The 23,491-nt window shown below is 42.2% G+C and overlaps 1 protein-coding gene across 1 annotated transcript; it reads right to left on the bottom strand.

The window, feature by feature from the left end:
• Positions 1 to 1,820: 1,820 nt before the first annotated feature.
• On the bottom strand, positions 1,821 to 23,325 carry LOC143139530 (IgGFc-binding protein-like). Its single transcript, XM_076300113.1, has 61 exons — positions 23,299 to 23,325; positions 23,020 to 23,161; positions 22,730 to 22,929; positions 22,415 to 22,559; positions 21,963 to 22,165; positions 21,719 to 21,860; positions 21,366 to 21,610; positions 20,994 to 21,142; positions 20,710 to 20,838; positions 20,364 to 20,502; positions 20,085 to 20,226; positions 19,795 to 19,994; positions 19,480 to 19,624; positions 18,427 to 18,671; positions 18,055 to 18,203; positions 17,770 to 17,898; positions 17,424 to 17,562; positions 17,145 to 17,286; positions 16,855 to 16,931; positions 16,530 to 16,674; positions 16,078 to 16,280; positions 15,829 to 15,970; positions 15,477 to 15,721; positions 15,105 to 15,253; positions 14,820 to 14,948; positions 14,474 to 14,612; positions 14,195 to 14,336; positions 13,905 to 14,104; positions 13,580 to 13,724; positions 12,528 to 12,772; positions 12,156 to 12,304; positions 11,872 to 12,000; positions 11,526 to 11,664; positions 11,247 to 11,388; positions 10,957 to 11,156; positions 10,642 to 10,786; positions 10,190 to 10,392; positions 9,946 to 10,087; positions 9,593 to 9,837; positions 9,221 to 9,369; positions 8,937 to 9,065; positions 8,591 to 8,729; positions 8,312 to 8,453; positions 8,022 to 8,221; positions 7,697 to 7,841; positions 6,644 to 6,888; positions 6,272 to 6,420; positions 5,988 to 6,116; positions 5,642 to 5,780; positions 5,363 to 5,504; positions 5,073 to 5,149; positions 4,748 to 4,892; positions 4,298 to 4,500; positions 4,054 to 4,195; positions 3,701 to 3,945; positions 3,329 to 3,477; positions 3,045 to 3,173; positions 2,699 to 2,837; positions 2,420 to 2,561; positions 2,130 to 2,206; positions 1,821 to 1,967 (listed from the first exon to the last, which is right to left on the bottom strand). The coding sequence occupies exons 1-61, from the start codon at positions 23,323 to 23,325 to the stop codon at positions 1,821 to 1,823; spliced, it is 9,570 nt and encodes a 3,189-aa protein (XP_076156228.1).
• Positions 23,326 to 23,491: the final 166 nt, after the last annotated feature.

Here is a 23,491-nt window from a genome sequence, read left to right on the forward strand (position 1 = left end):
CTACCTGCTCGTGATAACGTGCTAATTGTTTATCCCCAGTTAACATGCATCCCATTAAGATCCACGACACGGTTTGTCCTCAATTTGTGGTGTTCCACCTCGTTGATAACAGCGGACATTGTGAATGTGTCCATCTGCATACTGAAGGCTTTTCTGACCTCTGTTTTTTGAATATATCAATATTACTTGACGCCCAGAAATCCAGCATACTGTTGCACTGGCTAAATGAGGGTGCTGCGTCCCCATGTTGAACACGCGTTCTCGCACACTTTCCTGCAAACTTGTCCGACTTAGCAACAGTAACTATGGGACTGACAATGGGAGGAGGGGCTTGGGATCGGTCAATTGCAGCAAATCATCCAGTCGTCATTTTTTTACTTCTGACGTCAGACGCAAAGTTTTTGCGCGTGGCACACGTAAAAATATGACGTCTGACGCTCAGACGTCTATTTTTTACTCCTGAAGAAGTGGAGGCGTTATTTTGACAGACGTTTTGTCTTGAACGGCTTGCCATACGACGAGGCGGGTTCACCGGCTTGCTCAGTCTCATACAAAGCCCCGCCCTTTTACCCATATATGGATTGGCTAGGAGGTAGGCGGGGTTAGGATTTCCCAAGGTTTTCCAAGATGGCGCCGCCCATACCCCCCATAAACGGCTTCATAACCGTTCTTCAGAAAATCTATGGGTGACGTCACAGACGCTTTGTCCATATTTTTTACAGTCTATGTTCGAACGTTTCGTTGTTTCACAAAGCCTCGTTCTGCCCATCCCTACAGTGAATATGAACCACTCAAGCTGACTTAGTAGAAACACACTCGTCGGAGAAGTGGCTACACTTGCCAACTTGCCACCACACACCACCGAGTAACGAAGGGCACCCCGGAAGCAAAACAAAGACAGGAGAAAGTACCTCCCGGTGATATCCGCTAAGCTAAATATCCAAATAAGAGTCCGCCCTGCAATTAGGGTGCTGGTAGCTCCACCAATCGCGCACAGAGGAAATGGCACAGAAACTATTGTGGAGGTGTAAACCAATCTGCCACATTCTATTTATTTATTTTTTTAGATTTATTTCACACTACTTGGGCCAAAGGTAGAATAATCACTACTTGGGCCAATGGTAGAAAAAAAGCAACATGGGATGTTGATATTTTATGAAGCCATGGATGAATCATCATGCCTATGATCCAAACATAGATAGACTACATGATCAAATAGCCTAGTTAGGCCTACTTAAATTGTCTGGTATAAACCAAATCAACTCTCCACTGTGTGTTTGCAGTTAATATTTATGCAACGTTAGAACTTAGGAGTGTAAATGGCTCCAGTTTAAGTCTAAGTTGATAATTGACATGCTAAGGCCTAGTCAATTCGGGGCCAGGATATGTGGATGCAATAATATTTTGAGTTTATTTAGTAAGACCTGAGAAAACCTGTGTTGCAAATGTAATGTAGAAATTGGAATGTACAGTTGCCAAGTGATCTAGAATAATTAATAATAATAATAATTATATAATTAATAATAATTTGATTGGCTGTTAGATTTACTATAAAATAACTAAAACCCCACAAAGAAGGCAGAAACCACTGGACTTTGGAGACACACAGTCTTTTGACCTACAGAGGCTACTATTAATACAGAACAACTACACAGAACTACACAGTTAATCTGTAAGAAAAGTAAAGATCCTAAGTCTTTATATTGTATACTTTATGATTTGAAATTCATAAGTAAACAGGCAAACAAAGAACTTTTGGATTCAAGACTTTTATTTTCTGATGTTTTGTGTTGAGTACAAAAGAACGTTGAGGTCCTAAGCTAGTGAGTCAGCTTGTAGCAGCCCAGAAGTCCTTCCTGGACGCTACACTCCTGTGAATGGGGACACTCTCCATCACTGCAGCTGACAGAGGGAGGATTGCACCTGCACTTCAGCTCACAGTTGGAGGTGTACCACTCCTCTCCAGGCTGAAAATGAAAAGAAGAAAGATATTAGTAACCATTTAACATAGGTGCCAATGTACTGCATTATATAAGCTGAATTAGGAAGAGGAGAATGATATATTTTTGGGGAAATACACAATAACCACTAATAAGAAAATAAACCAGTCATTGCATTGGTGTATTCACCTGGTAGTACTGGCCATTGGTGTGTTGGCATCCACAGCTGTTTTTCCTGACACACTTGCCAGCGCTGAGAAAGTATCCTGGGTCACACACACACCCCTCTGCACACGGTCCACTACATCGGCCTGGGGAAGGTGTGACACAGCTAGGCTGGCAGGGTGAAGCACAGGACTCAAAGTGGCTGTTGGGAGGGCAGGTCAGGGCTGTTGATAGAAAAAAAGAAGAAAATAATAATTATTTGCTCTCAATAAATGTACTGAACCACCAACAATATGAGGGTGATTGAGACTAACTGCAGAAGGTGCTGTTTCTCCATGATCCGATGGTGACTCCACGATCCTGACACTCATTCACATAGGCCTCTATGGCCTCACACAGGGCAGAGTGCAGTCCATCCAGCTCACACACGTCAAACATGCAGTCCTTGAAGTAGCTCTGAGGCAAATCAGAACACACACCAATATCAAACATATTGTTAGCTAAATTCAAGCACCTAAAGTGTTTTTAAGTTCTACAACAAAATTGACACTTTAAAATAAGCAATTTCTCATAATGGACGTGCTTTTACTCACGTTGGGATTAACCTTGGGGTGGCACATAGTGAATGGTCCATTGCTTTCCAGTATGAATCCACAGAGGGCAGGTTTCTCATATGTATCCTGTTTGTCTGGTGTACAACCAGGTACAGGCACCTCAGGAGATTTGATGCATCTGTGTGTACAAAATAGAATCATTGGTAGATTTGTATGGTAAATATATTAACAAGTGGCCAATGTGAATGGCTTTCTTCCTATATTACTGTGGGTCTAACTACCATGTATCTGCATAAGTTAAAGTACTTCTGTATGCATAATTACATGTATATGTCATGTGTTAAAAGTTTGGGAAGTTGCTATGGTGCTCCCTGTAAACTCTTACTCTGGGTCAGAGTTCCAGCTATTTCCAAAGTCATTCGGTTTTGTCACAAGTTTGCCCGTGGGCGTACGGAAGTCATCCTTGGGGTTGCCGTCATAATCTCCACAAAGGCCGCAAAGCTTCTCTTTGTACCTATGGAATAAAACCATTCTTTGTTTCAGTTTATATATCAGAGCAAGATAAAACAGCAGATTTTTCCAGTAAAACCAGCTTTATGGTATTGGCATCCACCTGAAAAATACAGAATCAATGTACGAGCATCAACTATTACTTAGATTTTTACTCACGCTGCAATCACTTTGATGTCCATGAAGTTGTTGCCATCGTAGCGAACAGTCACTCCAAAACTCATGGCCACGGTGTAATGTTTTCCAGACTTGTAGACAGAAACGTCTGCAGCTGGGTTCACAGGCAGGTTCACATTGGTCCCATTGATCTGGGGGATACACAGAGAGAAGACAGTGAAGAGACAACCACACACTTCATACAAATATGGACCACTATTACTTTATGTACAATGTTGAACCACTGCAAATGAGACATTTGAGCAGAACTTCATCAAAAAATCCTGAAGGAAGAGTTAAGAGTGAAAACATTCTGCATGGATATTGGCACTTCTACTTTCAATAGCTGTGTACTACTTGCTCCCAATATCTTACCCGCACGGTTCCTCCTTTCAGGACGTATATGGTCATTCCACCGACGTATACATGCACCGCTGATGCGTAGCTGACTCTCTGGTTCTTGTTGCGGTTCTCATTGGACACGTGGACCTCATAGTGTGGCAGACCAGTCGTGTTGCATGGTTTGGACATCAGATAGGTGCAGTTGCCCATGAAGTCGTATTTCTGCTTATCAAAGGTGGTGTAGTGAGGATCACCAGTGGCAACACAGGTGGAGGTGCCTGTGGGTGAAAACAGCTTGTTACTAGATACCAAAAATTAAAGGACGTCGCACAAAATCTCAGAAACTTAATAACGTTCAGAACCAGATTTTCTTTAAAAAAAAATACCTTCAGGATAACATCCAGGGACTCCATTGACCTGTCGGCACTCATCAGTGGGAGCACAGGTGTTGCCCACGCAGGAGAGAGTGTAGTTTCCAGCACAGCGACACAGCTTGGAGCAGCCATCCCCAAACACAACCTCTCCGGGCTGATGGACAAACAAGTTTGTTTGGATTTAATATCAGAAAAATAAGAAAAAGCCTAAGATAGCTTAAAGACAACAAAGGTAATATTTCTGTCTTGATTATACCTCATAGTAGTTGTTGTTTTCATCCAGACAGCCACAGTTATCAACGGCAACACACCGTTTTCCTGAAAGCACGAAGCCTGGTCTACAGAAACAGCCGCTGACACAGTTCAAAGTGCAGATACTGGAGCTAATCTTGGGCTTCTGGCAGGTGGGAACGCATGACGGACCACACTCCAAAAAGTCTGAATTAGGGGGGCAAGTCACTGTATAACAAGAGAGAATGGAGAAGTTGAGAGAGAAAAAAATGCAAGAAGAAATAAATGCAGAAATGATGAGGTAAGTTTAGTATTAAGCTACTTGTTTAAGAAAACATGTTTTTAAGTCTGCAAATACACCGACCACTAAGACAATCTAGGCAATGAATTAAAACGGTTTACAATTGTTTAGCTTTGAGGGTAAACACCAGAGACTAACAGAAAGATCTTCACTTATCAAATAAAAACAACTTACACTCAGCATTGGGGTAGCAGCCCAGAAGTCCTCCCTGGACGCTACACTCCTGTGAACGGGGACACTCTCCATCACTGCAGCTGACAGAGGGAGGATTGCACCTGCACTTCAGCTCACAGTTGGAGGTGTACCACTCCTCTCCAGGCTGAAAATGAAAAGAAAAAATAATCATTTAACATAGATGACAATGTACTGCATTATATCAGCTGAACTAGGAAGAGGAGAATGATATATTTTTGGGGAAATACAGAATAACCACTAATACAAATAATCACAAATAATCACTAATAAGAAAATAAACCAGTCATTGCATTGGTGTATTCACCTGGTAGTACTGGCCATTGGTGTGTTGGCATCCACAGCTGTTTTTCCTGACACACTTGCCAGCGCTGAGAAAGTATCCTGGGTCACACACACACCCCTCTGCACACGGTCCACTACATCGGCCTGGGGAAGGTGTGACACAGCTAGGCTGGCAGGGTGAAGCACAGGACTCAAAGTGGCTGTTGGGAGGGCAGGTCAGGGCTGTTGATAGAAAAAAAGAAGAAAATAATTATTATTTGCTCTCAATAAATGTACTGAACCACCAACAATATGAGGGTGATTGAGACTAACTGCAGAAGGTGCTGTTTCTCCATGATCCGATGGTGACTCCACGATCCTGACACTCATTCACATAGGCCTCTATGGCCTCACACAGGGCAGAGTGCAGTCCATCCAGCTCACACACGTCAAACATGCAGTCCTTGAAGTAGCTCTGAGGCAAATCAGAACACACACCAATATCAAACATATTGTTAGCTAAATTCAAGCACCTAAAGTGTTTTTAAGTTCTACAACAAAATTGACACTTTAAAATAAGCAATTTCTCATAATGGACGTGCTTTTACTCACGTTGGGATTAACCTTGGGGTGGCACATAGTGAATGGTCCATTGCTTTCCAGTATGAATCCACAGAGGGCAGGTTTCTCATATGTATCCTGTTTGTCTGGTGTACAACCAGGTACAGGCACATCAGGAGATTTGATGCATCTGTGTGTACAAAATAGAATCATTGGTAGATTTGTATGGTAAATATATTAACAAGTAGCCAATGTGAATGGCTTTCTTCATATATTACTGTGGGTCTAACTACCATGTATCTGCATAAGTTAAAGTACTTCTGTATGCATAATAACATGTATATGTCATGTGTTAAAAGTTTGGGAAGTTGCTATGGTGCTCTCTGTAAACTCTTACTCTGGGTCAGAGTTCCAGCTATTTCCAAAGTCATTCGGTTTTGTCACAAGTTTGCCCGTGGGCGTACGGAAGTCATCCTTGGGGTTGCCGTCATAATCTCCACAAAGGCCGCAAAGCTTCTCTTTGTACCTATGGAATAAAACCATTTTTTGTTTCAGTTTATATATCAGAGCAAGATAAAACAGCTGATTTTTCCAGTAAAACCAGCTTTATGGTATTGGCATCCACCTGAAAAATACAGAATCAATGTACGAGCATCAACTATTACTTAGATTTTTACTCACGCTGCAATCACTTTGATGTCCATGAAGTTGTTGCCATCGTAGCGAACAGTCACTCCAAAACTCATGGCCACGGTGTAATGTTTTCCAGACTTGTAGACAGAAACGTCTGCAGCTGGGTTCACAGGCAGGTTCACATTGGTCCCATTGATCTGGGGGATACACAGAGAAAAGACAGTGATGAGACAACCACACACTTCATACAAATATGGACCACTATTACTTTATGTACAATGTTGAACCACTGCAAATGAGACATTTGAGCAGAACTTCATCAAAAAATCCTGAAGGAAGAGTTAAGAGTGAAAACATTCTGCATGGATATTGGCACTTCTACTTTCAATAGCTGTGTACTACTTGCTCCCAATATCTTACCCGCACGGTTCCTCCTTTAAGGACGTATATGGTCATTCCACGGACGTATACATGCACCGCTGATGCGTAGCTGACTCTCTGGTTCTTGTTGCGGTTCTCATTGGACACGTGGACCTCATAGTGTGGCAGACCAGTCGTGTTGCATGGTTTGGACATCAGATAGGTGCAGTTGCCCATGAAGTCGTATTTCTGCTTATCAAAGGTGGTGTAGTGAGGATCACCAGTGGCAACACAGGTGGAGGTGCCTGTGGGTGAAAACAGCTTGTTACTAGATACCAAAAATTAAAGAACGTCGCACAAAATCTCAGAAACTTAATAACGTTCAGAACCAGATTTTCTTTAAAAAAAAAATACCTTTAGGATAACATCCAGGGACTCCATTGACCTGTCGGCACTCATCAGTGGGAGCACAGGTGTTGCCCACGCAGGAGAGAGTGTAGTTTCCAGCACAGCGACACAGCTTGGAGCAGCCATCCCCAAACACAACCTCTCCGGGCTGATGGACAAACAAGTTTGTTTGGATTTAATATCAGAAAAATAAGAAAAAGCCTACAGTAAGATAGCTTAAAGACAACAAAGGTAATATTTCTGTCTTGATTATACCTCATAGTAGTTGTTGTTTTCATCCAGACAGCCACAGTTATCAACGGCAACACACCGTTTTCCTGAAAGCACGAAGCCTGGTTTACAGAAACAGCCGCTGACACAGTTCAAAGTGCAGATACTGGAGCTAATCTTGGGCTTCTGGCAGGTGGGAACGCATGACGGACCACACTCCAAAAAGTCTGAATTAGGGGGGCAAGTCACTGTATAACAAGAGAGAATGGAGAAGTTGAGAGAGAAAAAAATGCAAGAAGAAATAAATGCAGAAATGATGAGGTAAGTTTAGTATTAAGCTACTTGTTTAAGAAAACATGTTTTTAAGTCTGCAAATACACCGACCACTAAGACAATCTAGGCAATGAATTAAAACGGTTTACAATTGTTTAGCTTTGAGGGTAAACACCAGAGACTAACAGAAAGATCTTCACTTATCAAATAAAAACAACTTACACTCAGCATTGGGGTAGCAGCCCAGAAGTCCTCCCTGGACGCTACAATCCTGTGAACGGGGACACTCTCCATCACTGCAGCTGACAGAGGGAGGATTGCACCTGCACTTCAGCTCACAGTTGGAGGTGTACCACTCCTCTCCAGGCTGAAAATGAAAAGAAAAAATAATCATTTAACATAGATGACAATGTACTGCATTATATCAGCTGAACTAGGAAGAGGAGAATGATATATTTTTGGGGAAATACAGAATAACCACTAATACAAATAATCACAAATAATCACTAATAAGAAAATAAACCAGTCATTGCATTGGTGTATTCACCTGGTAGTACTGGCCATTGGTGTGTTGGCATCCACAGCTGTTTTTCCTGACACACTTGCCAGCGCTGAGAAAGTATCCTGGGTCACACACACACCCCTCTGCACACGGTCCACTACATCGGCCTGGGGAAGGTGTGACACAGCTAGGCTGGCAGGGTGAAGCACAGGACTCAAAGTGGCTGTTGGGAGGGCAGGTCAGGGCTGTTGATAGAAAAAAAGAAGAAAATAATTATTATTTGCTCTCAATAAATGTACTGAACCACCAACAATATGAGGGTGATTGAGACTAACTGCAGAAGGTGCTGTTTCTCCATGATCCGATGGTGACTCCACGATCCTGACACTCATTCACATAGGCCTCTATGGCCTCACACAGGGCAGAGTGCAGTCCATCCAGCTCACACACGTCAAACATGCAGTCCTTGAAGTAGCTCTGAGGCAAATCAGAACACACACCAATATCAAACATATTGTTAGCTAAATTCAAGCACCTAAAGTGTTTTTAAGTTCTACAACAAAATTGACACTTTAAAATAAGCAATTTCTCATAATGGACGTGCTTTTACTCACGTTGGGATTAACCTTGGGGTGGCACATAGTGAATGGTCCATTGCTTTCCAGTATGAATCCACAGAGGGCAGGTTTCTCATATGTATCCTGTTTGTCTGGTGTACAACCAGGTACAGGCACATCAGGAGATTTGATGCATCTGTGTGTACAAAATAGAATCATTGGTAGATTTGTATGGTAAATATATTAACAAGTAGCCAATGTGAATGGCTTTCTTCATATATTACTGTGGGTCTAACTACCATGTATCTGCATAAGTTAAAGTACTTCTGTATGCATAATAACATGTATATGTCATGTGTTAAAAGTTTGGGAAGTTGCTATGGTGCTCTCTGTAAACTCTTACTCTGGGTCAGAGTTCCAGCTATTTCCAAAGTCATTCGGTTTTGTCACAAGTTTGCCCGTGGGCGTACGGAAGTCATCCTTGGGGTTGCCGTCATAATCTCCACAAAGGCCGCAAAGCTTCTCTTTGTACCTATGGAATAAAACCATTTTTTGTTTCAGTTTATATATCAGAGCAAGATAAAACAGCTGATTTTTCCAGTAAAACCAGCTTTATGGTATTGGCATCCACCTGAAAAATACAGAATCAATGTACGAGCATCAACTATTACTTAGATTTTTACTCACGCTGCAATCACTTTGATGTCCATGAAGTTGTTGCCATCGTAGCGAACAGTCACTCCAAAACTCATGGCCACGGTGTAATGTTTTCCAGACTTGTAGACAGAAACGTCTGCAGCTGGGTTCACAGGCAGGTTCACATTGGTCCCATTGATCTGGGGGATACACAGAGAAAAGACAGTGATGAGACAACCACACACTTCATACAAATATGGACCACTATTACTTTATGTACAATGTTGAACCACTGCAAATGAGACATTTGAGCAGAACTTCATCAAAAAATCCTGAAGGAAGAGTTAAGAGTGAAAACATTCTGCATGGATATTGGCACTTCTACTTTCAATAGCTGTGTACTACTTGCTCCCAATATCTTACCCGCACGGTTCCTCCTTTAAGGACGTATATGGTCATTCCACGGACGTATACATGCACCGCTGATGCGTAGCTGACTCTCTGGTTCTTGTTGCGGTTCTCATTGGACACGTGGACCTCATAGTGTGGCAGACCAGTCGTGTTGCATGGTTTGGACATCAGATAGGTGCAGTTGCCCATGAAGTCGTATTTCTGCTTATCAAAGGTGGTGTAGTGAGGATCACCAGTGGCAACACAGGTGGAGGTGCCTGTGGGTGAAAACAGCTTGTTACTAGATACCAAAAATTAAAGGACGTCGCACAAAATCTCAGAAACTTAATAACGTTCAGAACCAGATTTTCTTTAAAAAAAAATACCTTTAGGATAACATCCAGGGACTCCATTGACCTGTCGGCACTCATCAGTGGGAGCACAGGTGTTGCCCACGCAGGAGAGAGTGTAGTTTCCAGCACAGCGACACAGCTTGGAGCAGCCATCCCCAAACACAACCTCTCCGGGCTGATGGACAAACAAGTTTGTTTGGATTTAATATCAGAAAAATAAGAAAAAGCCTAAGATAGCTTAAAGACAACAAAGGTAATATTTCTGTCTTGATTATACCTCATAGTAGTTGTTGTTTTCATCCAGACAGCCACAGTTATCAACGGCAACACACCGTTTTCCTGAAAGCACGAAGCCTGGTTTACAGAAACAGCCGCTGACACAGTTCAAAGTGCAGATACTGGAGCTAATCTTGGGCTTCTGGCAGGTGGGAACGCATGACGGACCACACTCCAAAAAGTCTGAATTAGGGGGGCAAGTCACTGTATAACAAGAGAGAATGGAGAAGTTGAGAGAGAAAAAAATGCAAGAAGAAATAAATGCAGAAATGATGAGGTAAGTTTAGTATTAAGCTACTTGTTTAAAAAAAAACATGTTTTTAAGTCTGCAAATACACCGACCACTAAGACAATCTAGGCAATGAATTAAAACAGTTTACAATTGTTTAGCTTTGAGGGTAAACACCAGAGACTAACAGAAAGATCTTCACTTATCAAATAAAAACAACTTACACTCAGCAATGGGGTAGCAGCCCAGAAGTCCTCCCTGGACGCTACACTCCTGTGAACGGGGACACTCTCCATCACTGCAGCTGACAGAGGGAGGATTGCACCTGCACTTCAGCTCACAGTTGGAGGTGTACCACTCCTCTCCAGGCTGAAAATGAAAAGAAAAAATAATCATTTAACATAGATAACAATGTACTGCATTATATCAGCTGAACTAGGAAGAGGAGAATGATATATTTTTGGGGAAATACAGAATAACCACTAATACAAATAATCACTAATAAGAAAATAAACCAGTCATTGCATTGGTGTATTCACCTGGTAGTACTGGCCATTGGTGTGTTGGCATCCACAGCTGTTTTTCCTGACACACTTGCCAGCGCTTAGAAAGTATCCTGGGTCACACACACACCCCTCTGCACACGGTCCACTACATCGGCCTGGGGAAGGTGTGACACAGCTAGGCTGGCAGGGTGAAGCACAGGACTCAAAGTGGCTGTTGGGAGGGCAGGTCAGGGCTGTTGATAGAAAAAAAGAAGAAAATAATTATAATTTGCTCTCAATAAATGTACTGAACCACCAACAATATGAGGGTGATTGAGACTAACTGCAGAAGGTGCTGTTTCTCCATGATCCGATGGTGACTCCACGATCCTGACACTCATTCACATAGGCCTCTATGGCCTCACACAGGGCAGAGTGCAGTCCATCCAGCTCACACACGTCAAACATGCAGTCCTTGAAGTAGCTCTGAGGCAAATCAGAACACACACCAATATCAAACATATTGTTAGCTAAATTCAAGCACCTAAAGTGTTTTTAAGTTCTACAACAAAATTGACACTTTAAAATAAGCAATTTCTCATAATGGACGTGCTTTTACTCACGTTGGGATTAACCTTGGGGTGGCACATAGTGAATGGTCCATTGCTTTCCAGTATGAATCCACAGAGGGCAGGTTTCTCATATGTATCCTGTTTGTCTGGTGTACAACCAGGTACAGGCACATCAGGAGATTTGATGCATCTGTGTGTACAAAATAGAATCATTGGTAGATTTGTATGGTAAATATATTAACAAGTAGCCAATGTGAATGGCTTTCTTCATATATTACTGTGGGTCTAACTACCATGTATCTGCATAAGTTAAAGTACTTCTGTATGCATAATAACATGTATATGTCATGTGTTAAAAGTTTGGGAAGTTGCTATGGTGCTCTCTGTAAACTCTTACTCTGGGTCAGAGTTCCAGCTATTTCCAAAGTCATTCGGTTTTGTCACAAGTTTGCCCGTGGGCGTACGGAAGTCATCCTTGGGGTTGCCGTCATAATCTCCACAAAGGCCGCAAAGCTTCTCTTTGTACCTATGGAATAAAACCATTTTTTGTTTCAGTTTCTATATCAGAGCAAGATAAAACAGCTGATTTTTCCAGTAAAACCAGCTTTATGGTATTGGCATCCACCTGAAAAATACAGAATCAATGTACGAGCATCAACTATTACTTAGATTTTTACTCACGCTGCAATCACTTTGATGTCCATGAAGTTGTTGCCATCGTAGCGAACAGTCACTCCAAAATTCATGGCCACGGTGTAATGTTTTCCAGACTTGTAGACAGAAACGTCTGCAGCTGGGTTCACAGGCAGGTTCACATTGGTCCCATTGATCTGGGGGATACACAGAGAGAAGACAGTGAAGAGACAACCACACACTTCATACAAATATGGACCACTATTACTTTATGTACAATGTTGAACCACTGCAAATGAGACATTTGAGCAGAACTTCATAAAAAAATCCTGAAGGAAGAGTTAAGAGTGAAAATATTCTGCATGGATATTGGCACTTCTACTTTCAATAGCTGTGTACTACTTGCTCCCAATATCTTACCCGCACGGTTCCTCCTTTAAGGACGTATATGGTCATTCCACGGACGTATACATGCACCGCTGATGCGTAGCTGACTCTCTGGTTCTTGTTGCGGTTCTCATTGGACACGTGGACCTCATAGTGTGGCAGACCAGTCGTGTTGCATGGTTTGGACATCAGATAGGTGCAGTTGCCCATGAAGTCGTATTTCTGCTTATCAAAGGTGGTGTAGTGAGGATCACCAGTGGCAACACAGGTGGAGGTGCCTGTGGGTGAAAACAGCTTGTTACTAGATACCAAAAATTAAAGGACGTCGCACAAAATCTCAGAAACTTAATAACGTTCAGAACCAGATTTTCTTTAAAAAAAAATACCTTTAGGATAACATCCAGGGACTCCATTGACCTGTCGGCACTCATCAGTGGGAGCACAGGTGTTGCCCACGCAGGAGAGAGTGTAGTTTCCAGCACAGCGACACAGCTTGGAGCAGCCATCCCCAAACACAACCTCTCCGGGCTGATGGACAAACAAGTTTGTTTGGATTTAATATCAGAAAAATAAGAAAAAGCCTACAGTAAGATAGCTTAAAGACAACAAAGGTAATATTTCTGTCTTGATTATACCTCATAGTAGTTGTTGTTTTCATCCAGACAGCCACAGTTATCAACGGCAACACACCGTTTTCCTGAAAGCACGAAGCCTGGTTTACAGAAACAGCCGCTGACACAGTTCAAAGTGCAGATACTGGAGCTAATCTTGGGCTTCTGGCAGGTGGGAACGCATGACGGACCACACTCCAAAAAGTCTGAATTAGGGGGGCAAGTCACTGTATAACAAGAGAGAATGGAGAAGTTGAGAGAGAAAAAAATGCAAGAAGAAATAAATGCAGAAATGATGAGGTAAGTTTAGTATTAAGCTACTTGTTTAAGAAAACATGTTTTTAAGTCTGCAAATACACCGACCACTAAGACAATCTAGGCAATGAATTAAAACGGTTTACAATTGTTTAGCTTTGAGGGTAAACACCAGAGACTAACAGAAAGATCTTCACTTATCAAATAAAAACAACTTACACTCAGCAATGGGGTAGCAGCCCAGAAGTCCTCCCTGGACGCTACACTCCTGTGAACGGGGACACTCTCCATCACTGCAGCTGACAGAGGGAGGATTGCACCTGCACTTCAGCTCACAGTTGGAGGTGTACCACTCCTCTCCAGGCTGAAAATGAAAAGAAAAAATAATCATTTAACATAGATGACAATGTACTGCATTATATCAGCTGAACTAGGAAGAGGAGAATGATATATTTTGGGGGAAATACAGAATAACCACTAATACAAATAATCACAAATAATCACTAATAAGAAAATAAACCAGTCATTGCATTGGTGTATTCACCTGGTAGTACTGGCCATTGGTGTGTTGGCATCCACAGCTGTTTTTCCTGACACACTTGCCAGCGCTGAGAAAGTATCCTGGGTCACACACACACCCCTCTGCACACGGTCCACTACATCGGCCTGGGGAAGGTGTGACACAGCTAGGCTGGCAGGGTGAAGCACAGGACTCAAAGTGGCTGTTGGGAGGGCAGGTCAGGGCTGTTGATAGAAAAAAAGAAGAAAATAATTATTATTTGTTCTCAATAAATGTACTGAACCACCAACAATATGAGGGTGATGGAGACTAACTGCAGAAGGTGCTGTTTCTCCATGATCCGATGGTGACTCCACGATCCTGACACTCATTCACATAGGCCTCTATGGCCTCACACAGGGCAGAGTGCAGTCCATCCAGCTCACACACGTCAAACATGCAGTCCTTGAAGTAGCTCTGAGGCAAATCAGAACACACACCAATATCAAACATATTGTTAGCTAAATTCAAGCACCTAAAGTGTTTTTAAGTTCTACAACAAAATTGACACTTTAAAATAAGCAATTTCTCATAATGTATGTGCTTTTACTCACGTTGGGATTAACCTTGGGGTGGCACATAGTGAATGGTCCATTGCTTTCCAGTATGAATCCACAGAGGGCAGGTTTCTCATATTTATCCTGTTTGTCTGGTGTACAACCAGGTACAGGCACCTCAGGAGATTTGATGCATCTGTGTGTACAAAATAGAATCATTGGTAGATTTGTATGGTAAATATATTAACAAGTGGCCAATGTGAATGGCTTTCTTCATATATTACTGTGGGTCTAACTACCATGTATCTGCATAAGTTAAAGTACTTCTGTATGCATAATTATATGTATATGTCATGTGTTAAAAGTTTGGGAAGTTGCTATGGTGCTCTCTGTAAACTCTTACTCTGGGTCAGAGTTCCAGCTATTTCCAAAGTCATTCGGTTTTGTCACAAGTTTGCCCGCGGGCGTACGGAAGTCATCCTTGGGGTTGCCGTCATAATCTCCACAAAGGCCGCAAAGCTTCTCTTTGTACCTATGGAATAAAACCATTTTTTGTTTCAGTTTATATATCAGAGCAAGATAAAACAGCTGATTTTTTCCAGTAAAACCAGCTTTATGGTATTGGCATCCACCTGAAAAATACCGAATCAATGTACGAGCATCAACTATTACTTAGATTTTTACTCACGCTGCAATCACTTTGATGTCTATTAAGTTGTTGCCATCGTAGCGAACAGTCACTCCAAAACTCATGGCCACGGTGTAATGTTTTCCAGACTTGTAGACAGAAACGTCTGCAGCTGGGTTCACAGGCAGGTTCACATTGGTCCCATTGATCTGGGAGATACACAGAGAGAAGACAGTGAAGAGACAACCACACACTTCATACAAATATGGACCACTATTACTTTATGTACAATGTTGAACCACTGCAAATGAAACATTTGAGCAGAACTTCATCAAAAAATCCTGAAGGAAGAGTTAAGAGTGAAAACATTCTGCATGGATATTGGCACTTCTACTTTCAATAGCTGTGTACTACTTGCTCCCAATATCTTACCCGCACGGTTCCTCCTTTAAGGACGTATATGGTCATTCCACGGACGTATACATGCACCGCTGATGCGTAGCTGACTCTCTGGTTCTTGTTGCGGTTCTCATTGGACACGTGGACCTCATAGTGTGGCAGACCAGTCGTGTTGCATGGTTTGGACATCAGATAGGTGCAGTTGCCCATGAAGTCGTATTTCTGCTTATCAAAGGTGGTGTAGTGAAGATCACCAGTGGCAACACAGGTGGAGGTGCCTGTGGGTGAAAACAGCTTGTTACTAGATACCAAAAATTAAAGGACGTCGCACAAAATCTCAGAAACTTAATAACGTTCAGAACCAGATTTTCTTTAAAAAAAATACCTTTAGGATAACATCCAGGGACTCCATTGACCTGTCGGCACTCATCAGTGGGAGCACAGGTGTTGCCCACGCAGGAGAGAGTGTAGTTTCCAGCACAGCGACACAGCTTGGAGCAGCCATCCCCAAACACAACCTCTCCGGGCTGATGGACAAACAAGTTTGTTTGGATTTAATATCAGAAAAATAAGAAAAAGCCTACAGTAAGATAGCTTAAAGACAACAAAGGTAATATTTCTGTCTTGATTATACCTCATAGTAGTTGTTGTTTTCATCCAGACAGCCACAGTTATCAACGGCAACACACCGTTTTCCTGAAAGCACGAAGCCTGGTCTACAGAAACAGCCGCTGACACAGTTCAAAGTGCAGATACTGGAGCTAATCTTGGGCTTCTGGCAGGTGGGAACGCATGACGGACCACACTCCAAAAAGTCTGAATTAGGGGGGCAAGTCACTGTATAACAAGAGAGAATGGAGAAGTTGAGAGAGAAAAAAATGCAAGAAGAAATAAATGCAGAAATGATGAGGTAAGTTTAGTATTAAGCTACTTGTTTAAAAAAAAACATGTTTTTAAGTCTGCAAATACACCGACCACTAAGACAATCTAGGCAATGAATTAAAACAGTTTACAATTGTTTAGCTTTGAGGGTAAACACCAGAGACTAACAGAAAGATCTTCACTTATCAAATAAAAACAACTTACACTCAGCAATGGGGTAGCAGCCCAGAAGTCCTCCCTGGACGCTACACTCCTGTGAACGGGGACACTCTCCTTTACTGCAGCTGACAGAGGGAGGATTGCACCTGCACTTCAGCTCACAGTTGGAGGTGTACCACTCCTCTCCAGGCTGAAAATGAAAAGAAAAAATAATCATTTAACATAGATGACAATGTACTGCATTATATCAGCTGAACTAGGAAGAGGAGAATGATATATTTTGGGGGAAATACAGAATAACCACTAATACAAATAATCACAAATAATCACTAATAAGAAAATAAACCAGTCATTGCATTGGTGTATTCACCTGGTAGTACTGGCCATTGGTGTGTTGGCATCCACAGCTGTTTTTCCTGACACACTTGCCAGCGCTGAGAAAGTATCCTGGGTCACACACACACCCCTCTGCACACGGTCCACTACATCGGCCTGGGGAAGGTGTGACACAGCTAGGCTGGCAGGGTGAAGCACAGGACTCAAAGTGGCTGTTGGGAGGGCAGGTCAGGGCTGTTGATAGAAAAAAAGAAGAAAATAATTATTATTTGTTCTCAATAAATGTACTGAACCACCAACAATATGAGGGTGATGGAGACTAACTGCAGAAGGTGCTGTTTCTCCATGATCCGATGGTGACTCCACGATCCTGACACTCATTCACATAGGCCTCTATGGCCTCACACAGGGCAGAGTGCAGTCCATCCAGCTCACACACGTCAAACATGCAGTCCTTGAAGTAGCTCTGAGGCAAATCAGAACACACACCAATATCAAACATATTGTTAGCTAAATTCAAGCACCTAAAGTGTTTTTAAGTTCTACAACAAAATTGACACTTTAAAATAAGCAATTTCTCATAATGTATGTGCTTTTACTCACGTTGGGATTAACCTTGGGGTGGCACATAGTGAATGGTCCATTGCTTTCCAGTATGAATCCACAGAGGGCAGGTTTCTCATATTTATCCTGTTTGTCTGGTGTACAACCAGGTACAGGCACCTCAGGAGATTTGATGCATCTGTGTGTACAAAATAGAATCATTGGTAGATTTGTATGGTAAATATATTAACAAGTGGCCAATGTGAATGGCTTTCTTCATATATTACTGTGGGTCTAACTACCATGTATCTGCATAAGTTAAAGTACTTCTGTATGCATAATTACATGTATATGTCATGTGTTAAAAGTTTGGGAAGTTGCTATGGTGCTCTCTGTAAACTCTTACTCTGGGTCAGAGTTCCAGCTATTTCCAAAGTCATTCGGTTTTGTCACAAGTTTGCCCGCGGGCGTACGGAAGTCATCCTTGGGGTTGCCGTCATAATCTCCACAAAGGCCGCAAAGCTTCTCTTTGTACCTATGGAATAAAACCATTTTTTGTTTCAGTTTATATATCAGAGCAAGATAAAACAGCTGATTTTTTCCAGTAAAACCAGCTTTATGGTATTGGCATCCACCTGAAAAATACCGAATCAATGTACGAGCATCAACTATTACTTAGATTTTTACTCACGCTGCAATCACTTTGATGTCTATTAAGTTGTTGCCATCGTAGCGAACAGTCACTCCAAAACTCATGGCCACGGTGTAATGTTTTCCAGACTTGTAGACAGAAACGTCTGCAGCTGGGTTCACAGGCAGGTTCACATTGGTCCCATTGATCTGGGAGATACACAGAGAGAAGACAGTGAAGAGACAACCACACACTTCATACAAATATGGACCACTATTACTTTATGTACAATGTTGAACCACTGCAAATGAGACATTTGAGCAGAACTTCATCAAAAAATCCTGAAGGAAGAGTTAAGAGTGAAAACATTCTGCATGGATATTGGCACTTCTACTTTCAATAGCTGTGTACTACTTGCTCCCAATATCTTACCCGCACGGTTCCTCCTTTAAGGACGTATATGGTCATTCCACGGACGTATACATGCACCGCTGATGCGTAGCTGACTCTCTGGTTCTTGTTGCGGTTCTCATTGGACACGTGGACCTCATAGTGTGGCAGACCAGTCGTGTTGCATGGTTTGGACATCAGATAGGTGCAGTTGCCCATGAAGTCGTATTTCTGCTTATCAAAGGTGGTGTAGTGAAGATCACCAGTGGCAACACAGGTGGAGGTGCCTGTGGGTGAAAACAGCTTGTTACTAGATACCAAAAATTAAAGGACGTCGCACAAAATCTCAGAAACTTAATAACGTTCAGAACCAGATTTTCTTTAAAAAAAATACCTTTAGGATAACATCCAGGGACTCCATTGACCTGTCGGCACTCATCAGTGGGAGCACAGGTGTTGCCCACGCAGGAGAGAGTGTAGTTTCCAGCACAGCGACACAGCTTGGAGCAGCCATCCCCAAACACAACCTCTCCGGGCTGATGGACAAACAAGTTTGTTTGGATTTAATATCAGAAAAATAAGAAAAAGCCTACAGTAAGATAGCTTAAAGACAACAAAGGTAATATTTCTGTCTTGATTATACCTCATAGTAGTTGTTGTTTTCATCCAGACAGCCACAGTTATCAACGGCAACACACCGTTTTCCTGAAAGCACGAAGCCTGGTTTACAGAAACAGCCGCTGACACAGTTCAAAGTGCAGATACTGGAGCTAATCTTGGGCTTCTGGCAGGTGGGAACGCATGACGGACCACACTCCAAAAAGTCTGAATTAGGGGGGCAAGTCACTGTATAACAAGAGAGAATGGAGAAGTTGAGAGAGAAAAAAATGCAAGAAGAAATAAATGCAGAAATGATGAGGTAAGTTTAGTATTAAGCTACTTGTTTAAAAAAAAACATGTTTTTAAGTCTGCAAATACACCGACCACTAAGACAATCTAGGCAATGAATTAAAACAGTTTACAATTGTTTAGCTTTGAGGGTAAACACCAGAGACTAACAGAAAGATCTTCACTTATCAAATAAAAACAACTTACACTCAGCAATGGGGTAGCAGCCCAGAAGTCCTCCCTGGACGCTACACTCCTGTGAACGGGGACACTCTCCTTTACTGCAGCTGACAGAGGGAGGATTGCACCTGCACTTCAGCTCACAGTTGGAGGTGTACCACTCCTCTCCAGGCTGAAAATGAAAAGAAAAAATAATCATTTAACATAGATGACAATGTACTGCATTATATCAGCTGAACTAGGAAGAGGAGAATGATATATTTTGGGGGAAATACAGAATAACCACTAATACAAATAATCACTAATAAGAAAATAAACCAGTCATTGCATTGGTGTATTCACCTGGTAGTACTGGCCATTGGTGTGTTGGCATCCACAGCTGTTTTTCCTGACACACTTGCCAGCGCTGAGAAAGTATCCTGGGTCACACACACACCCCTCTGCACACGGTCCACTACATCGGCCTGGGGAAGGTGTGACACAGCTAGGCTGGCAGGGTGAAGCACAGGACTCAAAGTGGCTGTTGGGAGGGCAGGTCAGGGCTGTTGATAGAAAAAAAGAAGAAAATAATTATAATTTGCTCTCAATAAATGTACTGAACCACCAACAATATGAGGGTGATTGAGACTAACTGCAGAAGGTGCTGTTTCTCCATGATCCGATGGTGACTCCACGATCCTGACACTCATTCACATAGGCCTCTATGGCCTCACACAGGGCAGAGTGCAGTCCATCCAGCTCACACACGTCAAACATGCAGTCCTTGAAGTAGCTCTGAGGCAAATCAGAACACACACCAATATCAAACATATTGTTAGCTAAATTCAAGCACCTAAAGTGTTTTTAAGTTCTACAACAAAATTGACACTTTAAAATAAGCAATTTCTCATAATGGATGTGCTTTTACTCACGTTGGGATTAACCTTGGGGTGGCACATAGTGAATGGTCCATTGCTTTCCAGTATGAATCCACAGAGGGCAGGTTTCTCATATGTATCCTGTTTGTCTGGTGTACAACCAGGTACAGGCACCTCAGGAGATTTGATGCATCTGTGTGTACAAAATAGAATCATTGGTAGATTTGTATGGTAAATATATTAACAAGTGGCCAATGTGAATGGCTTTCTTCATATATTACTGTGGGTCTAACTACCATGTATCTGCATAAGTTAAAGTACTTCTGTATGCATAATTACATGTATATGTCATGTGTGAAAAGTTTGGGAAGTTGCTATGGTGCTCCCTGTAAACTCTTACTCTGGGTCAGAGTTCCAGCTATTTCCAAAGTCATTCGGTTTTGTCACAAGTTTGCCCGTGGGCGTACGGAAGTCATCCTTGGGGTTGCCGTCATAATCTCCACAAAGGCCGCAAAGCTTCTCTTTGTACCTATGGAATAAAACCATTTTTTGTTTCAGTTTATATATCAGAGCAAGATAAAACAGCTGATTTTTCCAGTAAAACCAGCTTTATGGTATTGGCATCCACCTGAAAAATACAGAATCAATGTACGAGCATCAACTATTACTTAGATTTTTACTCACGCTGCAATCACTTTGATGTCCATGAAGTTGTTGCCATCGTAGCGAACAGTCACTCCAAAACTCATGGCCACGGTGTAATGTTTTCCAGACTTGTAGACAGAAACGTCTGCAGCTGGGTTCACAGGCAGGTTCACATTGGTCCCATTGATCTGGGGGATACACAGAGAGAAGACAGTGAAGAGACAACCACACACTTCATACAAATATGGACCACTATTACTTTATGTACAATGTTGAACCACTGCAAATGAGACATTTGAGCAGAACTTCATCAAAAAATCCTGAAGGAAGAGTTAAGAGTGAAAACATTCTGCATGGATATTGGCACTTCTACTTTCAATAGCTGTGTACTACTTGCTCCCAATATCTTACCCGCACGGTTCCTCCTTTAAGGACGTATATGGTCATTCCACGGACGTATACATGCACCGCTGATGCGTAGCTGACTCTCTGGTTCTTGTTGCGGTTCTCATTGGACACGTGGACCTCATAGTGTGGCAGACCAGTCGTGTTGCATGGTTTGGACATCAGATAGGTGCAGTTGCCCATGAAGTCGTATTTCTGCTTATCAAAGGTGGTGTAGTGAGGATCACCAGTGGCAACACAGGTGGAGGTGCCTGTGGGTGAAAACAGCTTGTTACTAGATACCAAAAATTAAAGGACGTCGCACAAAATCTCAGAAACTTAATAACGTTCAGAACCAGATTTTCTTTTAAAAAAAATACCTTTAGGATAACATCCAGGGACTCCATTGACCTGTCGGCACTCATCAGTGGGAGCACAGGTGTTGCCCACGCAGGAGAGAGTGTAGTTTCCAGCACAGCGACACAGCTTGGAGCAGCCATCCCCAAACACAACCTCTCCGGGCTGATGGACAAACAAGTTTGTTTGGATTTAATATCAGAAAAATAAGAAAAAGCCTAAGATAGCTTAAAGACAACAAAGGTAATATTTCTGTCTTGATTATACCTCATAGTAGTTGTTGTTTTCATCCAGACAGCCACAGTTATCAACGGCAACACACCGTTTTCCTGAAAGCACGAAGCCTGGTTTACAGAAACAGCCGCTGACACAGTTCAAAGTGCAGATACTGGAGCTAATCTTGGGCTTCTGGCAGGTGGGAACGCATGACGGACCACACTCCAAAAAGTCTGAATTAGGGGGGCAAGTCACTGTATAACAAGAGAGAATGGAGAAGTTGAGAGAGAAAAAAATGCAAGAAGAAATAAATGCAGAAATGATGAGGTAAGTTTAGTATTAAGCTACTTGTTTAAAAAAAAACATGTTTTTAAGTCTGCAAATACACCGACCACTAAGACAATCTAGGCAATGAATTAAAACAGTTTACAATTGTTTAGCTTTGAGGGTAAACACCAGAGACTAACAGAAAGATCTTCACTTATCAAATAAAAACAACTTACACTCAGCAATGGGGTAGCAGCCCAGAAGTCCTCCCTGGACGCTACACTCCTGTGAACGGGGACACTCTCCATCACTGCAGCTGACAGAGGGAGGATTGCACCTGCACTTCAGCTCACAGTTGGAGGTGTACCACTCCTCTCCAGGCTGAAAATGAAAAGAAAAAATAATCATTTAACATAGATAACAATGTACTGCATTATATCAGCTGAACTAGGAAGAGGAGAATGATATATTTTTGGGGAAATACAGAATAACCACTAATACAAATAATCACTAATAAGAAAATAAACCAGTCATTGCATTGGTGTATTCACCTGGTAGTACTGGCCATTGGTGTGTTGGCATCCACAGCTGTTTTTCCTGACACACTTGCCAGCGCTTAGAAAGTATCCTGGGTCACACACACACCCCTCTGCACACGGTCCACTACATCGGCCTGGGGAAGGTGTGACACAGCTAGGCTGGCAGGGTGAAGCACAGGACTCAAAGTGGCTGTTGGGAGGGCAGGTCAGGGCTGTTGATAGAAAAAAAGAAGAAAATAATTATAATTTGCTCTCAATAAATGTACTGAACCACCAACAATATGAGGGTGATTGAGACTAACTGCAGAAGGTGCTGTTTCTCCATGATCCGATGGTGACTCCACGATCCTGACACTCATTCACATAGGCCTCTATGGCCTCACACAGGGCAGAGTGCAGTCCATCCAGCTCACACACGTCAAACATGCAGTCCTTGAAGTAGCTCTGAGGCAAATCAGAACACACACCAATATCAAACATATTGTTAGCTAAATTCAAGCACCTAAAGTGTTTTTAAGTTCTACAACAAAATTGACACTTTAAAATAAGCAATTTCTCATAATGGACGTGCTTTTACTCACGTTGGGATTAACCTTGGGGTGGCACATAGTGAATGGTCCATTGCTTTCCAGTATGAATCCACAGAGGGCAGGTTTCTCATATGTATCCTGTTTGTCTGGTGTACAACCAGGTACAGGCACATCAGGAGATTTGATGCATCTGTGTGTACAAAATAGAATCATTGGTAGATTTGTATGGTAAATATATTAACAA

The sequence above is a fragment of the Alosa pseudoharengus genome, unplaced genomic scaffold (assembly GCF_046254945.1).
Source record: "Alosa pseudoharengus isolate Yale_2024_CS ecotype anadromous, Long Island Sound unplaced genomic scaffold, YU_APseudo_1.1 YU_APseudo_1.1_scf_22, whole genome shotgun sequence".
Lineage (NCBI taxonomy): Eukaryota > Metazoa > Chordata > Actinopteri > Clupeiformes > Clupeidae > Alosa > Alosa pseudoharengus.